The following is an 18229-nucleotide window of genomic DNA, read 5'->3' as shown; positions in this document are numbered from 1 at the left end:
TTCCGTCCAACTTATCCACCTGTTTTTGGGCGGAAAGCCCTAGACCGGGAACTGATCCGGACGAGCTGTGAACGGATTCACATCAGACGAGTTTTCCGTCTTCGATGAGTCTTCCTTCTAAGACGAGTTTCCCCTCTCTAATATGAATTCGGCTAATTTTTTTGTTAGCCAGAGCGAGGGCAATTTGAGGTTTAATTAAAAGTCGGAAATTTTTACCATGTCCATTGGGCAAAACTTTTGCTTCCCAGTCCCCCCCCCCGATTTTCGATTTTTCCGAATAAATATCAACTAGAGTTTATGTTCAAAATAATGTTCAACAATAAACACATTCGATCTCTCTCCGTCACATTGTTATAAGCAAAATTGATGCACAGAATTAACTTGACTCCTCTTTCTGTTGCAATTTTAACGCGTAGTGTTGTAAAAAACACAAAAATTTAAATTGCTGTTTAAACTTTAAACTATCGCAATATGCAAAACTATACCGGCAATAGTCGAGAAATGATACTGTGATAACTTCGCAAGGTCTTGGAAATTAGACGACTTGCGCCTAAGACTAATTTCTTACCCCGGCAATAAAAAGGACATTTTCTGAAAGAGCATATTAAAATTAGTAAAACTGCCATGTCTGGCTGGGAATTGTTGTAAATTATGGAAAATGTAGCAATGCGAACTAAATTAGTAACTAAATTAGTTACACATTTCCGCGCGTAATACAAAAGTATTCAAAATTTGCTAACTTCGCATTGCTATATTTGCCGCAATTTATAGAATTTCGCGGCCAAACTTTGCATTTGCAATAATTTAAGTACGCTCTTTATAGCTCTCGCGGTTTATTTCCTTCTTGTTACTTCTATCAAAAATGAGTCTAAAGCGCAAGTCGTCCATTGTGATTTGTTTTCCTGGAATAGGAAACGACCTCTTCCGGTTGGTTATTCAGATTTCAAAACTACCACTATTTTGCATATGTGAACATAATTTATAGGTTTATGGCGGCGGTGTTGTTTCTTTGTTTTTGGTTTCACTTGTTGGTTTAAATGTTGCCCCAAGGAGAAAGAACTTGCTTTAGTACATTTGTCTATGGCCTGCCTGTTTTACTAGCTATATTGCCCGCAGCGACAAGCAATGGTATGTACATAATATTATATACAGTCATCATATCATTACGCTCGATCGTCTAGCGTATTGAAGTTTGTTGTGTTGGTATTGGGTTCTGTTCACTAAATATGTTGTAACAGAATGCAGTCATTCGGAGAATTATAGAGAGGTACCGCAGTTAATATCGATCAGCCCTGCTCATTTGCCCTGCTAGTTGTATATATGCAGTTGTTTTTAAAATAAGAAGGATTGCATGTTGACAAGTAGCTATAAACCGGGACTAAGCATTTATTGTATAATAAATATTTACAAATAGAAGTGTGTTTCGGGCCTTCTTGTTTTGAAAGCCTAGCTGGAAGTCATATGAATATGTAAGTTATAGGCGGAATCACAGCAAGTTTCAGTCTACTCCTTTGTATCAAGGTCCAGATTTAATAAATTATAATTATAGGGCTGTTTCTTTGTATGTGATCTTGGGCTTCCATTCAAAATTTCAAAAATTTCCAATGCACAGCCCAGGGATATAATTAAACAGGGAATTATAAAAATGCAACCAGAAAGTGTGCCTTTTTTTCATCACTTGGAACTGATTTAATAATAGTTACCAAATTTATACCAGGAGAGGTCAGGAGAGGGCAGTCTAACTAGATTTGAACAACTTTGGTTAAAAATATTGCAATTATATGGTCTGGTCATAATATGCAGGGAAAAAACAGCCGGTTGCCCAGGGTAGTGTGCAAATTGTATTCATGAGTGCAAGATCCCAAAAATGTTGAAATCTTGCAGTGCATGATTTCCAAATGGAAAGTAATGCTAATAACGGTCTGTCTATTTATGATAGCTGCCAATTGGTCACTTAAAAAGCAGTTATTAAGATGGCCTATGCATGTATGCAGACAAATTGATTGCTTCCCCATTCCTGGATAGGTCATTCAACCCTTTTAAATGGCAAGACAAGCAAAAGTGCTTCCTTACAAATGGAACAATTGGCATTTGGGCATATGTGCTAGAATAATTAATTGTTGACTCAAAATTTACAACTGAAAATCTGAAGAGGTCACCAATATTTTTGCCTGTTTGAAATAATTCAAATAAATCATTAAGTTAGGGCTCATACTGTTTGGTATTCAAACACATGCAGTTGGTAGAATTTATAATTATTGGTTTAAATGCCAGTTTGCACTGCAGTATAAGCCTTATATTTTATTTTCAAGTAGCTGAACATTCCTGTACATATTCTTTGAAATGAAGAATTATTTTTTATGTATGTGTTAAAGAGCCAATGATTTGCGCACCTTTTATTAGAATAAAACTTACAATGTCGAAGTTGAAAATAATGATGTTGTGACTAATTATTGAAAGGGTATATTGTTGGAATGTTGAGATATATAAATTCTCAGTTCGCGGATCACAGACGCTTATGCAAAAACACTTCTCGGACTTGATTAGTCGTATTTCATTTATTTACTGCGAAACGCATTTAACAAAGGCAACATAAACAATATTCTTATATTACGTAGGACCTACTACTATTGCAAATTAGTGAAGAAAATCTTTTGTAAATAAAGTTTTGTATAGCTCCATAACGTGCTGTCCCATATGTTCGTCATTTCTTTCCTTGTCCATCGTTATCGGAGTTCTTGTCTGCAGATGACTGAGTTCTAGAAGCAAATGAGTCTTTGGGAATGTTTCCATCTTCGTAATGCTTTGACTGAGTGCTCATGATACAAGATTTGTCGTCTTGACTGACGTGGGTTTTCGATGATCGTCCGCCGTCCATTTTAGATTTAACTTCACTGAATATTCAAAATAATAGAACTGAATAAGTTAAACTAATTTTATCTCATAGTTATGCGGTATCGGCTATTTTTGTTGTCTAGTGAATTCAAACCAGTGTGAGAAATAGTTTAGTTGAAAGTGTCTTCAGGTGTTGATATCTTAATTTTTGTGAATGGCCATAAGCTGATAGGACAAGAAATTTTAAATTTATCCATGCAGCATCGCAAGCATGTAATTTTAGAGGTTGAAAACGGGTCTTAATTTCGAGTGTAATTTTACATATACTTTACTCTTCACTCACTTCAGCTACATTTACTAGACGACGTGTTATCGCCGTTGACGTTGTCTTCATCGTTAGCCTCAGTTGTAATTTTTTCAAATTTCTTCTCAAAAACGGCTCTGCTTTGGCGAGGTCGACTGTTACAAGGTATAAGGGCCTAATTCCACGGGCGCTTTCTCTCGTCTCTTTTATTTGAATTTCGACTACTTGAATAAATTAATTCTGCTTCATTGCTCACAATTCAAAAGCAGCAGTATTTCGCTTGAAAATTTAGCCCGTGGAATTAGCGCTTAAGTAATGTGTCGGGTTCTTATGCGATGCGGGTATTTAAATAACTTTATAAAATAACATGAATATAACGCGTGTTCTGATTAGTCGAAGCCCGTGTTTTTGGATCAGGCCATCCAAACACGGAAACCATTAATTAATTGTATATTGCCATTGGGAAATACCCGATGAATGAAGCAGAGGGAATTCCCGGCATAACATTGTCATAACATTGCTATTTTACTACGTATACAATTAATCTTTTCTTACCTAATTTAGTTCGAAATATTTCGAATATTGTATTTTTAAAGCTCAGCTAAGTTCTTCTCTTTTAATATATGTCTTGTGGTAAAGTAGCAGTGTTATATTATAACAGTGCATCTTGACCGCAAAACCTTGCTTGAATACTAATATTTGCCTTAGTGGGGTAATCACTTCCTGAAAATTTCGTTCCATGAAGCAACTTTCATTTTTTACTTTCATGTTGTTGAAACTATACTCGTTCAGCTCCCCCCGTAAATATTATTAAGAAATAGTTTATTTGTTTCTCTTCCTACATGCCGGACTTAGAGAACAGGGGGGAGGTGTTAGCCTGTTAGCATGCATTACTCTGCTTTTGCACGTGTACGCGCACGTGTACACAGGTGATTCTAGAAAAAAAAACAGTCGATTCATGGAAAATGGGAATTTTCCCGTGGGAGTTACCCGATTGCAATATATATATAGAGCATGAATTTTGAAAATTGAGCAAGATTGATTTTGGCTTCAATTGGGTTGCTGTTTTGTCGAATTGCAAGAACTTTCTAAATCTTAAAAAGAATTTACGTATAAGGTAAGCAAGCAGCCTTATAAACTTGTGACATTTCCTGTAAGTGGAAGACGGAAGACGTAAAATATTTTATATGCTGGCCCGTTAGGTTTACGTTTAACTCTAATGTATTTTGTTCACGAAGTATTTGGACACATGCAAAATGTTACACCCGGATCTTGCTTTCAAATGTATTTTGCTGTCATGTCAAGATGAGTGTGTAACATATCTGCTTGCAAACAGAGATATCGCGCGCAAACAAAGCAAACTATTCATCTAACGATAGGTTTAACCTCTCAATTTCGTAATATTGTGGTATAACAAGGAGAACAGCGCTTGCCAATATAGCAAATTTCTAACTGAAAATTACTGCATGTTTTAGGCTATAAATTTACTCCTATTTATGTAAAGGTCTAGTAGTTTAATCAATTTTCTCTATTTTCATTTTTTGCAATTGTGCATGTAAAGCCAGCTTTATTCAAGTTCTGTAAAATGTATAACGTCATTAGATAAAAGTGCTGAAATGACAAAATTTTAAACACGGCGATGCTGGGTTTTGTTGGTGGTTTCGGTCCATGCAATAAAAATAATTTAAATCGTCTTGCCAAAGGCTATTGTTAATTAACACTTATTTACTGCGAACGAAGGAAACGTTGTGTTTTGTGGACCCGAGACCTGTCGATATTTCACGAGGCGAAGCCGAGTCAAATTTCGATGGTCGAGGGTCCACAAAACATAATGTTTTCTGAGTTCCCAGTAAATAAGTTTTTTATTATATACCACTTGTCAAAAAAAAACCAAGCTACAAGGTAAACAACGAAATATCTATTCATAAAAGACATATTTTCAAATGGATAAAAGTTTTTATTTCCCACGAGATAACACCACTGATAACACGTTATCTCACTCTGCAGGGGGTCGTGCTAGCGACATCAAAATTTCGTCACTCTCGCGTGATTCCTCTCGACCAATGAAACGCTACGAAAAACAAACCTTGCCAAGTGGTATATAATAATATATATTAAACCAATATATAAAAAAAATAGGCCTGCTAAATTATAGATCTTCGTGTGAACAATTAGCTACTTTTAGTTTCACTTTAGTCTTTACCCATTCACGTAAAGCTTGATTTAGTTTGACTCCCCGGCCGCTGCACGAAAGAGTGCATGATTCAAGACAACTGTAAAGTTTTAAACTTTCAGGTGAACATTAATATAAGAAATGGACGGGCAGCCAAAAAATCCAGTCACTCAAGCGGACAAATCTCGCATTCAGAGCACTCAGTCAAAGCATTCTAGCGATGGGAATACTGCCAAAGGTTCGTTTCCTGCAAGGGCACAGGCTGCTGCTGATAAGCACACACACGCTGGACGCACAAACAAGTGATGAAATACCTGTAGATCACAACGAATGGAGCTATTAAAGGATCACAAAAGATTATAATTCAATTGAATTTATGACTGATGTACTGATATAACCTTAATTTAACCTTAATATAACCTTATCTGCTTAATGTTGCAAAATATAATTTAGAAGTGAATATATATACATACTCTGTCAATAATTTGGAGATAAATGCATGACTGTCTGTAGTTATGCAAAATACAACCTTAGTCTGTATATTGCATGAGTCTTACTGGCGATTAAATGAATGCAAAGGATTTTTATGGCGCTGACAGTTAATTGAAAATCATAATATGATTGTATGTGATGATTTTTTTGTGCTTTTGGATGACAACCTCTATACTTCTCTTCCAACACAGTCTTGTTATTTATTAAGAGACTTTCATATATGTGACGATTTTCTATATACTAAACGTAACTTTACTGCAAAAAAGACCACTCTTAATTGCTGGCTTCTATATATTTTTTATCCATGTAAGTGCATAATTTTACATGTCAGATGATGACATGTTGGAAAACGAGCTACATTATGATCTTAAGTTCATTTCGCAACGCAATAAAAATCCTTTGCATAGCAACTTGCATAGCTTGGAACAGAAAAGTCCAATTTATAATCACATTTTGTTTTTATGTATCGAGTTTGTTTTGTTGTCCGCTGTAATGATATAACCAGTGTTATTTTCTAAATTCGTGTTATATACTCTATATGCACCATGCAAAATAAAAAAAATAGCTCCATACCAAATTCGTTTTTTCTGGAAACTTAAATAGCTGTTTGGCTCCAGGTCACTTGGAGGTCTGGACCCACTTTGTAGAAAACTTTTAGGGTCAAGTCATGAAGACAACTTTTATAGGGGTAATTTTGTCTGCATGTATTTGGACCATATTTCTTAGCCACTCTCTATGAGGCTAGTTCAGAGGTAAAAATATCTTTACCTATATAGATCAACGTTAATGTACATTTACAATGTGTTTTACTTCTATAGAGGAGCTTACTTTCAGCTGCATGACCATGCAGTCTATATAGTCTATATATAGAATATCCCATGTATGCAAGATGAGTGGACAGAATTAAGCACGAATCAAACGAGTCTAACTTCACGTCTAGTATAAGTGTATTTGTGTCCGAGAACGATAGTATAAATTTTATCCTTAATTCCTTACCTAAATTATGGTTATACTAATAGTGTATCACAGATCCGATATGGGCTGGAAATCAGGCTTGAATCATGGAATTGTACTTTCCCAACATATATATTCAGTGCCGTGTCATATCTAACGTGTAGCGAAATGCTTAGCGAACAAATATAAGATAAACTTTATCGTAACACGTCTCGTTGTTCATGAATGACATTCTTTCTCCGCATGTTTATGGTTTGATTCTATCTTTTTATTTCCTAATAATTTTAGGGCTCTCAGCAGCAAAGATCGAGAACGTTACTATTCATAAACAAGCTCGCGTTGGGTTAATTTACTATAATGTTCCAATCGAATGGCAGTTTACACCTTTCAACCAGAGTCGTGTGCCATCTTTTCAAATATGGCTAACAAGCGACGACAAGGATTTTGGAAACAAGGTAGGTTGGTGACGTCATTTAGTGCATGTTTTTTTATTGGTGGCATTGTACCACCAGGAAACAAATAAGCATGGGGCATAGTGGAAATTTAGGAAAACAGCTAATAAAAAGGAATCGACATTTCGTTCGAAATTATGCGACTGCCGCACGCTTGAGATGATTCTTGATGAGTTAATAAGCAACGTTAACGTGGGAGGAATTTCAACATTGATGTTTCGAAAAGTAATTGTACTTTTTGCAAAGTCTACAGATATGATAAAAGAATTAAACGATGTTGGAAGGATACTGGAGAATTGTAATTCTTACTCCGTATGTTCTCCCAACATTCCCTGTCGTACATTATTGCACCATGCATAAGAGAAGCGACGCGTTTTTTCACTTTTAATAAATTCAATTCTTATATAACAATAGACATGGATTTCTGGGTTCGACCCGCTATCTTTCCTAGTCGGCTAAATTTGCAATGCAATGGTGAAAAAATAAAATGCGTTTTCAGTTAATTTGCATGTGCGGAATGCATCTGCGGAAGTTGTGAGAACAACTCACAGAGAATCAATCACTCACAGAGATTCGACAGACATTCGAAATGCCACAAAGGCGCACATAATTATAACGTCGTCTTATTCACATCGACTTCTCTGTGTAGAGGACAATTGACTCTTCGACACCCGGTGGGAACATGTTCAAATACATATTCCTACGCCTTCCACCAGACAAGAATTATACTGCTCATATCGAGTGCTACTCGTCGACGAAAAATTTGATATCTTACGCGAACATCACGTTTGGGGTAAAGCGAGAAATCCTGACTGAAGAAGGTATATGCATTAAAATCCGGTCTGTTATGAAAAAGGTCGATTTTTAGCCAGAATATTCGTGTATATTGAGAGTTATTTCCATGTTTATTTCAGTCCTATTTCGCTTATGTAGGCGTGATGTCAACAAATATCTGCGCTGCAGATGGGTATTTGTTCATCCATTGGGCAGTACCAGAGGATTTGCGGTATTCCTCTACACCTGTTTCATTCGATATGACAGTTTGTAATACGAATTCGACTCCACAAGCATGTACAAATGGAGTAAAAACAATGTGTAAAGCAATATACTATTATAACGGATCCTCCTGCAGCGGTAAGAGTGCTATATTTAAAAAAGAGCGAAATATCACACCCATCATTTGTCCTTTGTACAATTACAAACCTTCTCAATTTTTATAGGTAGCATTCAGTTATATGAAGAAAACTGGAAAAAATATGTTACTGGAGAACATTCAGATGTAGATACAAGTATGGCCAGGCCCTTGCTGAAGTCTTGGGACAAACTTAGATACGTATTTGGGTGTGGTATATATTTGGAAACATGTAAAAAAGTTCGTTTCGTACAACCCCTAAAGTATTATGTGCGTACTGGCGATGGCATAGTCGGAAATCAATATGAAAAAGTAGAACTATATAAAGGTACATAGTAATGAATATTTGTTTTTATAATAATAACTCCTCGGCGTAAAATATGCAAGCGCATAGCAACGGTTTATTTACTTACAAATAAAACAAATTTAAGCGCGCCAACTAAAGGTCCCGCTCAACAACTCAAGGTCCTCAACAACTAAAGGTCCATTTGCGTTGCTCTGCTGTTACACGAAGATTGATTGGCTCGTTTGTTTTACGGAGCCAATCATATTTATTAAGGCCTTTGCATCCCCCGTTTGACGTAATTACGAGAAAGGCCTATTTCCGCTCATACGAGAGAATATTTATGGCTGAAATCTACTTGTTCACATCTATCAAAATAAATTTGTGTCTGAAATCACAAGTCATCTATACTAGTCATAAGATTAGTATTTTAGCCCAGATTTGTTTTTTTTAAGGTTTTTCATCACCTGAACTGGGCGACGACTTCGTTCATTTGATACAGACTAGAGAAAACCCAAACAGTATTACCGCTGTAATTCGTTTGCGTTTTAATATAATTTGCACACGCAATTCTGCAAGGAATTTTAGATTTATTCTGTCGACATCAGGAGAGGACATATACAAGGTTAGTTGTGTTCAAAGATTTGTGTAGTACAGGCCTCTCGGGTTTGCTCAGTACTCTCGGTATAACAGAAAACTGAGCACTAGCGTTTACCCACGGGAGTAGAAATGCTGCCTAAAAGCATTTGCAAAGCAGTTTTCGGCGTGCCAAACTCGTTCATGCAGAACTTCCCTATAGAATTATTACGGCCAATTTGTTCTCCTAAAGTATATATATATTAATATATATATATATATATATATATATATATATATATACAGCGTGTATAAAAAAACTGCAAATACCATAATTTTGTACTCACGAGATCATACATTAGAATTTTAAGAGCTGTGCAACTAGTTACGCTTTTGGGACTTGAAAATACTTTTAACTTGTTTTAAAATAATAACCTCCCCCCTCCGAAAAAAACCCCTAATATTATCCATTGTCCCTGTCACGATGCCGTCATGCAATGTGGCAAGAACAAGTTTTGATTTACGCCCTAATTGTAAATTAGGATCTGCTGCTTTGCTTGCTCGTTTCAGGCTCGTTCGCTGCGGCAGCATGGAATGATCTGCAACTCACTTGTTTGACATGCTTTTAATTTCTGATACAGCATCGTGTCGTAGACATCGTTGATGTCGGACATTCATATAATGGAACATATACAAAATGGATACACGTTCCCCACATTATTCCACATTCAAATTATACAGTTCGAGTCATAACGACAACCTTTGTTGATATCAAGCCAGAAACCACAACTCGAACCTTTACAACCCCCGAAGGAGGTAGATATACAATGTTTGAAGTAATTATATTATAATATTACTTAAAAAATAAACATATATATATACACATTTTCAGTGCCAAACCATAGTCCTGAGTTACAGCCAACTTTTCTTGGAGTGTATGATTGTACTGAAAATAAAAGAAATGTGACGGTGAACTGGAAGGTATACAATAATGATTTAAACATACAACTTTCACTGATGCAGATTTCGCACGGGGTAAACAATATGTCTATAATTTATAATTAGATATAATTTTTAGGGGCATCTGCAGTAAGACATTATAATCTTGATATATGTTGGCATTTCCAAACAACCATGTCTATAGTTGAAAGGGTTAAGAAAGATAAACGTAATTTGTGAACATTCCATTAATAGAGTCCTTCGCGATTCTTCAGGTCAGCTTGGGGGTGTTTTTTTTCGGACCGCAGGAAAATATCAGCTCATTTAGATCATCCCAGTTCTCATGATATAGATGACTTATCAATAAGGTTGCCAAAACCGGTGTCAATTAAAGGCATGGATTTTTTTAGAATAGATTATGGTAATGATGGCTTGTCTTGCCCTTGTTTTCTTGTTTTGAGAAAAAGTTCTTGATTTTTCGGAAACATTTTTTTGTGTTTCGTACCAGTTTCCAGATCCGAGGGAACGAAATGGCGTGATAAGGAACGTAACCGTGAAATATTTTACGAAGAATTCCAATCCAAAATATATCAATCTGCCCAGAGTAACAACAACCACGATTTTTGGTTTGGATTGTGATACCGAGTATAGTGTACAAGTTCGAGCATGTTACCATGGCAACACAAATTGCAGCGTGTACAGCAAGATTAGAGTTATCACGGTCCACCGTAAGTTTAAACGCTGATAAATTTCAAACACTACTTTTAAAAGAGAGTACCGAAATGAGTCAAGCAGAGAAAGTTTGGTTGCGAAATGTTGTAAAATGCGGGAAATAGGGGCTTCCAAATTTGACGTTTGCTTTTTACTACGCACGCGGAAATTGTTACCACATTCAGGCCAAAAATGGTAGCAATGTCCGTACGTATAGCACAAAAATATACAAATTTGCAAACTTTGGAAGACTATATTTTTCGTATTTTACAACATTTCGCAACCAAACGTTTATCACGTACACGTTATATGCACAATTCACAATGCCTATTTCAGTAAAACTTCTTGATTATATTCTTTTAGATGTCGATATTGATCGCCAAACAGGTGATGTTAACTATCGTCTTCCTCTGTGGATCAGCCTTGGCATTGGCGTGCTATTAATCCTTGTACTTTTCATAGTGTCTCTGTATTGTGTTTGCAGGTAGGCACTAATCCATCCGAGCATCGGCAACACCTCGTTGCGAGTGACTGCATATAATTATAAAATCAACTCAAAAGCATTTTCATTGGATGAGAAACCTCGCAGCGAGCTTGCCGTTGCGATGAGTGAAAAGAGCTATAGCAAATTTCTTCATTCTTCACCGATTGCAATCAATTGGCATCGCTGACGGGCGGCGATATATAGAATATTTTTAGTTGCATTTAGTCGAGGTTTAGCGGTTTAAGAATTATTCGTTTTTATTCTTTAGGAAAAAAAAGAAGGCCCTCGAGCCGGTAAGACATGCATGCCTTATACTTTCGACATCGAATCGCCTGTTCTGGCGTTAACTCCGGCGTGCCGTGCGTGTGCCAGTCTTCAATATATGAAGCTTCTGAACATAAACAATGCAGTTCGTACGGAGACAAAACCGTGATGTAGATAAATACGGTCACATACACATTTCAAATACAAGTATATTTCGCGCCATGACACACTTGCGATGACGAAAAATAAAAAAAAACAAAAAACAAAATAAAACCAAGGCGAATTTTCAACTCCGTCGCTCACGCCGGAGTAATGACGACTTTTTTGAATTGACGTATTACTTTTGCCCCAATTAGTTTAAGGGAATAAAACCCATTTATTTCAACTTTAATATTTAGATTATGTTATATGACTAAGTTTTGAACAGCATTTGATTCATCGCTATTGTCCCTACTCTGGTTTAATAAATGAAAGTAATCACCACACAAAGATTACATTCACAACCCAACGTTTCGACACTCCGGTTTAGTGTTTTCAACAGAGGTGATCTGATGTTGAAACTCAGTTCCTTATATATCAATCAGGTGTAAATATTTTTTGGCAAATAGCTTCCGTCATCCCTATTTAGGACACAAAGACAACGCCTTATTGTCCATAACGATCGTACATGCTTGGCACCATGTTGGCCTACATTTCTGGTCACGAGCACCTATATTACGCGACATATGAGGTTTTCAGCACATACACAAAAACTATATACGCTCTTAAAAAGCGACTTAAAATTAATTGCAGTTTTAGAGTCATATTTATGTTAATTGTTTTTGAATATCATGTCTAACAGCTCACAGAGGATGACATCAACCGGTATTATAAACCAGATGGTAAAGAGTTGTCTGAAGTGGGAGAATATTGGAGGCTAGAGGATGATGCGGAAAACAAATCCGAACAAGCTAGTTCCTAGGCTCACAAGAAACAAGACTGGATTATAAGGAGTAAGGTAATATTGAATCTTGAATATACATTCAGGTGAAATTATAACGACGAAAGTACATCTAAATTACAGACTACGGTATATCTATATGGTTTCAAGCGAGCCTTTTACAAAAACATTGGGAACGGCAAACTAAAATGGGAAGAACTGGGCAAGAAATCCTTGATATCGAAGTGGCATTCAACAACAGACCGCTGACGTACTTAGAAGATGATGTCGAACTAGCCATCCTCACCCCTAACACCATTTTGAACATCAACCCAAGCGTTTTACCCAAGATGAAATCTCACCTCATCGACGAAAAGAACTTACGGAAACGAGCCAAATTTCTCAAGAAGTGCAAAGAAACCATGTGGAGGCGGTGGTCAAGAGAATACATTAGGGGTTTACGTGAACGCCATCGATAGGTAAGCCAGAAGAATGCCTTACATTCTAAAGACCAGAGACGGGACGCCGTGATTATTCAAGACGAGAAGAAGAACCGAAACCTTTGGAAATTGGAGATTGTTGTGGAGCTGATAATTTTTTCGTTAGCCAGAGCGAGGGCAATTTCAGGTTTAAAAGTCGGGAATTTTTATGTCACTTGGGTGAAAACATAAAATTTATCCGAATGTATATGAACTAGAGTTTATGTTCAAAAAAATTTTAAACATTCTCCGTTACATTGCTATAAGGAAAATTGATGCACAGATTTAACTTAACTTCCTCTTCCTGTTGCAATTTTAACGCGTAGTGATGTATTAACCGCACAGCAAATATTTATATTGCTGTTTAAACTATCGCAATATGCAAAACTACAAGAATCGTATTTCAAAAGTACAATAGTTGAGAAAGTGATACTGTGATAGCTTCGCAAGTTCTTGGAAATTCAGAAATTGTGATTTGTTTTCCTGGAATAGGAAACGACCTCTTCCGGTTGGTTATTCAGATTTCAGATTTCAAAACTACCACTATTTTGCATATGTGAACATAATTATAGATTTATGGCGGCGCTATTGTTTCTTTGTTTTTGGTTTCACTTGTTGGTTTAAATGTTGCCCCAAGGAGAAAGAACTTGCTTTAGTATATTTGTCTATGGCTTGCCTGTTTTACTAGCAATATTGCCTGCAGGGACAAGCAAGGGTATGTAGCTACTATACAGTCATCATATCATTACACTTGATCGTCTAGCGTATTGAAGTTTGTTGTGTTGGTATTGGGTTCTGTTCACTAAATATGTTGTAACAGAATGCAGTCGTTCGGAGAATTATAGAGAGGTACCACAGCCGTGGAATTAATATCGATCAGCCCTGCTCATTTACTCTGCTCATTTGCCCTGCTCATTTGACCGTTTTTAGTTGTATATGCAGTTGTTTTTAAAATAAGAAGGATTTGTTGACAAGCTATAAACCGGGACTAAACATTTATTGTATAATAAATCTTTACAAATAGAAGTGTGTTTCGGGCCTTCTTGTTTTGAAAGCCTAGCTGGAAGTCATATGAATATGTAAGTTAGGTGGAATCACAGCAGTCTACTCTTTGTATCAAAGGTCCAGATTTAATGATTTATAATTTTAGCCATAGGGCTGTTTCTTTGTGTGTGATCTTGAGCTTCCATTCAAAATTTCAAAAATTCCCAATGCCCATCCCAGGGATATAATTAAACAGGGAATTATAAAAATGTGACCAGAAAGTGTGCCATTTTTTTTCATTCAGTTGGATGTACACAGACAGCGTCCCCACTGATTTAATAGTTACCAAATTTATACCAGGAGGGGCAGTCTAACTGCATATATGGTCTGGTCATAATATGCAGGGAAAAGAAGCTGGTTGCCCAAGCTGCCCTGTAGTGTGTGAATTGTATGGGTGCAAGATCCCAAAAATGTTGAAATCTTGCAGTGCATATTTCTACATGGAAAGTAATGCTAATGGTCTGTCTATTGATTGGTTACCTAAAGAGAAGTTATTAAGATCGATGGCCTATGCAACTATGCAGACAAATCAATTGCTTCTCCATTTCCGCATGGATAGGTCATTCAACCCGCCTACTAGCCCTGACAAGCAAAAGTGCTTCCTTACAAATGGAACAATTTGCATTTGGGCATATGTGCTAGAATAATTAATTGTTGAATCAAAAGATACAACTGAAAATCTGAAGAGGTCACCAATATTTTTGCCTGTTTAAAGTAAATCATTGAGTTAGGACTCATATTGTTTGGTATTCAAACACATGCAGTTGTTTAAATGCCAGTTTGCACTACAGTATAAATATGCCAATTTATTATCAAGTAGGTGAACATTCCTGTACATATTCTTCGAAATGAAGAGTTATTTTTTTATGTATGTGTTAAAAGCCAATGATTTGCACCTTTTATCAGAGTAAAACTTACAATGTCTGAGTTGAAAATAATGAAGTTCTGACTAATTATTGAAAGGGTATATTGTTGGAATGTTGACATATAATTCTCAGTTCGCGGATCACAAACGCTTATCGATCCAAAAACACTTCTTGGATTTTATAAGTTGTATTCCATTTACGTATTGTGAAACACATTTAAAAAAGGCAACATAATGTTTCCATCATCGTAATTAATACTTAATTTACTGGGTGCTCATGATACGAGATTTGTCGTCTTGACTGACGTGGGTTTTTGATGATGCACACTTCAAATTCAAGCCAGGAACAGTTGATGGAAAATGAGTCAACTATAGGTCCTCCGGCAGGAATCGAATCTACGCTTTTGCGATGTGGTGCATTTTTTGCACTGTCATCGCAAAAGCGTTAGGTTCGAATGATAACCAGTGTTAATTTCTAAATTCGTGTTATATATTCTATGCACCATGCCAAATAAAAAAATAGCTCCATATTACCAAATTCGTTTTTTCTGGCAACTTAAATAGCTTAGTTTAATCGCTTGGCTCCAGGTCATTTGGAGGTCTGGACTCGCCTTGTACGAAACGTTTAGGGTCAAGTCATGAGGACAACTTTTATAGGTAATTGTCTGCATGTGCTTGGACCATATTTCTTAGCCACTCTCTAAGAAAACACTCTGTACATTTACAATGTATTTTTACTTCCATAAAGATGCCGTAAAGGGCTACAGGAGCTTACATTCAGCTGCATGACCGGCAGTCTATATATAGAATATCCTATGTATGTTTGTAAGAGCATGGTGAGTGGACAGAATTAAGCACGAATCAAAAGAGTCTAACTCCACCTCTAGTATGAGTGTAATTTTTGAAATAGTACGATTTGAATTTTCGATAGTACAAATTTCACCCTCTCTTATCTTAAATTAATTGTTATTAATGGTGTATCATAGATTCCGATTTATGCCAAATATGGGCTGGATAGCAGGCATGAATCATGAAAATGTATTTTCAATCACTTATCTAACGTATAGCGAAATGCTTGGAGAACAAATATGGGATAAACTTTATCGTAGCACGTCTCGTTCATGAATGACATTCTCTCTCCGCATGTTTATGGTTTTATTCTTTTATTTCCTGATAATTTTAGGGCTCTCAGCGGCAAGGATCGAGAATGTTACCATTCATAAACAAGTTCGTGCTGGATTAATTTACTATAATGTTCCAATCGAATGGCAGTTTACGCCTTTCAACCAGAGTCGTGTGCCATCTTTTCAAATATGGCTAACAAGCGACGACAAGGATTTTAGAAACAAGGTAGGTTGGTGACGTAATCTAGTGCATGTTTTTTTATTTAAGGAGATTCAGGCGCGATTCAGAAGTTTCAAGGGAGATACATGAAGAGATTCAAGGAGATTCAACAGCGTACATAATAGACCTTTCTTATAATGACGTCAAACGCGAAAAGTCTGATGTTACATGAAATTTGATTGGCTCCACAAAATTATCGAGCCAATTAAACTTCGTGTAAGATCAGTCTTTCCGCGCTTGACGTCATTATGAAAAAGGTCTATTATAACGTCGTTTTATTCACATTACTTCTCTGTGTAGAGTACAATTGACTCTTCGACACCCGGTGGGAACATGTTCAAATACACATTCCTACGCCTTCCACCAGACAAGAATTATACTGCTCATATTGAGTGCTACACGTCGACCAAAAAGTTGATATCATACGCGAACATCACGTTTGGGGTAAAGCGAGAAATCCTGATTGAAGGTATATATATGTACAGCATATTAGAGTGAATTCGTTAAAGAAAAATAGATTATGCGCCGAATATTCCGAATGGAATTTTTAACAACGTCGGATATTTTGCCGACAAAAATAACAGGTGTAGGTTGTATAAAGATCTTAACTACACTTTGCGTCCGTAAATCGTGGTTATGTCAGAAATGCACGATTCTGATTTGCCAATTCACTATCTTTTTATACAACCGAACTTTTTATTAAGGTGGTTCGATACGAATAAATTACGGGAAACAGGGAAAGCACATTTTTCTCTTTAAAACGTTTGAGAGTGTAGAATTGTCTAATTGTCTCTCGCTTTAGTTCATTGCATAGCTCTAGTGCTACCTCTTGAGAACTGAAACGCATTAGTCGCAACAGTTCATCAGTGGCGAGGAATCTGTGTTTTACTGAGTAGGGTTTTAGAGAAAAGAATCTACTTTCTCGTAATTTATTCCTATCAAGCCACCCTATAATATTTAATCTGAATATTGCAACCAGATCAAGTTTTATTACAAATAATTATATATAAATCTGTTGTATTGTTTCTCAATACCATGCACATTACTGTGTAACCCAGAATGCATCTTGATACAAGATAGCCTACAGATACAAGATAGATACAAGATAGCGGCCTATTGGTGAATATTTTAATCATTGTATAATAGACCGATTTTTGATCTAAGTATCAAAAATGAAATAAATCACAACAGCTAAAAAAAGCATTACTGAAATTGGTATATGTAGTTACCAAGTTTGGCTGCAAAATGTCAAATGGCACGGAAAGTATGGCCATTGTATACTTTTGTATTATGGGCGGAAATTTGAAATTGAATTAGTTACACTCTTGCAGTCATAATACAAAAGTATACAAAATTTGCCAACTTCCCTAGGCCATATCTTTGCTACTTCACAATATTTCGCAGCCAAACTTAGCAATTTTATTACGTCCTGTTAGGAAATTCCTTTTTGTCTCCTGAATCAAAATCCGGTCTAGATCTGTTATGCAAAAGGTCGATTTTTAGGCGGAATATTCGTGTATATTGAGAGTTAATTCCATGTTTATTTCAGTCCTATTTCGCTTATGTAGACGTGATATCAACAAATATCAGCGCTGCAGATGGGTATTTGTTCATCCATTGGGCAGTACCAGAGGATTTGCGGTATTCCTCTACACCTGTTTCATTCGATATGACAGTTTGTAATACGAATTCGACTCCACAAGCATGTACAAATGGAGTAAAAACAATGTGTAAAGCAATATACTATTATAACGGATCCTCCTCCAGCGGTAAGAGTGCTATATTTAAAAAAGAGCGAAATGTCACACCCGTCATTTGCCCATTGTACAATTACAAACTTCTCAATTTTTATAGGTAGCATTCAGTTATATGAAGAAAACTGGAAAAAATATGTTACTGGAGAACATTCAGATGTAAATACAAGTATGACCAGGCCCTTGCTGAAGTCTTGGGACAAACCTAGATACGTATTTGGGTGT

The 18229-nt window shown here is 36.3% G+C and overlaps 1 protein-coding gene across 4 annotated transcripts; it reads left to right on the top strand.

The window, feature by feature from the left end:
* Nucleotides 1-948: 948 nt before the first annotated feature.
* Nucleotides 949-18228, top strand: LOC114537899. Of its 4 annotated transcripts, none has more exons than XM_028559011.1 (17): nucleotides 949-1128; nucleotides 7047-7213; nucleotides 7860-8031; nucleotides 8144-8344; nucleotides 8431-8670; nucleotides 9081-9250; nucleotides 9843-10017; nucleotides 10094-10182; nucleotides 10649-10868; nucleotides 11215-11335; nucleotides 11604-11628; nucleotides 12441-12591; nucleotides 12663-13712; nucleotides 16090-16256; nucleotides 16551-16719; nucleotides 17819-18019; nucleotides 18105-18228. In XM_028559011.1, exons 1-12 carry the CDS (start codon nucleotides 1038-1040, stop codon nucleotides 12558-12560), a joined length of 1791 nt encoding a protein of 596 aa, XP_028414812.1. In that variant the 5' UTR covers nucleotides 949-1037; the 3' UTR covers nucleotides 12561-12591; nucleotides 12663-13712; nucleotides 16090-16256; nucleotides 16551-16719; nucleotides 17819-18019; nucleotides 18105-18228. The 4 variants fall into 4 exon arrangements, with proteins under 4 accessions (XP_028414812.1, XP_028414811.1, XP_028414814.1 ...); XM_028559010.1 differs by having other exon boundaries at nucleotides 12441-12596; XM_028559013.1 differs by lacking the exons at nucleotides 16090-16256; nucleotides 16551-16719; nucleotides 17819-18019; nucleotides 18105-18228 and adding an exon at nucleotides 14286-15042 and having other exon boundaries at nucleotides 12441-12596.
* Nucleotide 18229: the final 1 nt, after the last annotated feature.

This window comes from Dendronephthya gigantea, unplaced genomic scaffold (assembly GCF_004324835.1).
Source record: "Dendronephthya gigantea isolate DGI-Jeju-01 unplaced genomic scaffold, DenGig_1.0 000169F, whole genome shotgun sequence".
In the NCBI taxonomy this organism is placed as follows: domain Eukaryota; kingdom Metazoa; phylum Cnidaria; class Anthozoa; order Malacalcyonacea; family Nephtheidae; genus Dendronephthya; species Dendronephthya gigantea.
This window is presented reverse-complemented; position numbering and strand designations above follow the sequence as displayed.

Bases quoted from the DNA above. Each gene is read 5' to 3' on its own strand.
- LOC114537899 (XM_028559011.1), top strand. From the start codon at position 1,038: ATGTTGCCCCAAGGAGAAAGAACTTGCTTTAGTACATTTGTCTATGGC. The intron at 1,129-7,046 runs GTATGTACATAA...TAATAATTTTAG, and splicing joins GCCCGCAGCGACAAGCAATG to GGCTCTCAGCAGCAAAGATC. The intron at 8,032-8,143 runs GTATATGCATTA...TCGCTTATGTAG, and splicing joins AGAAATCCTGACTGAAGAAG to GCGTGATGTCAACAAATATC.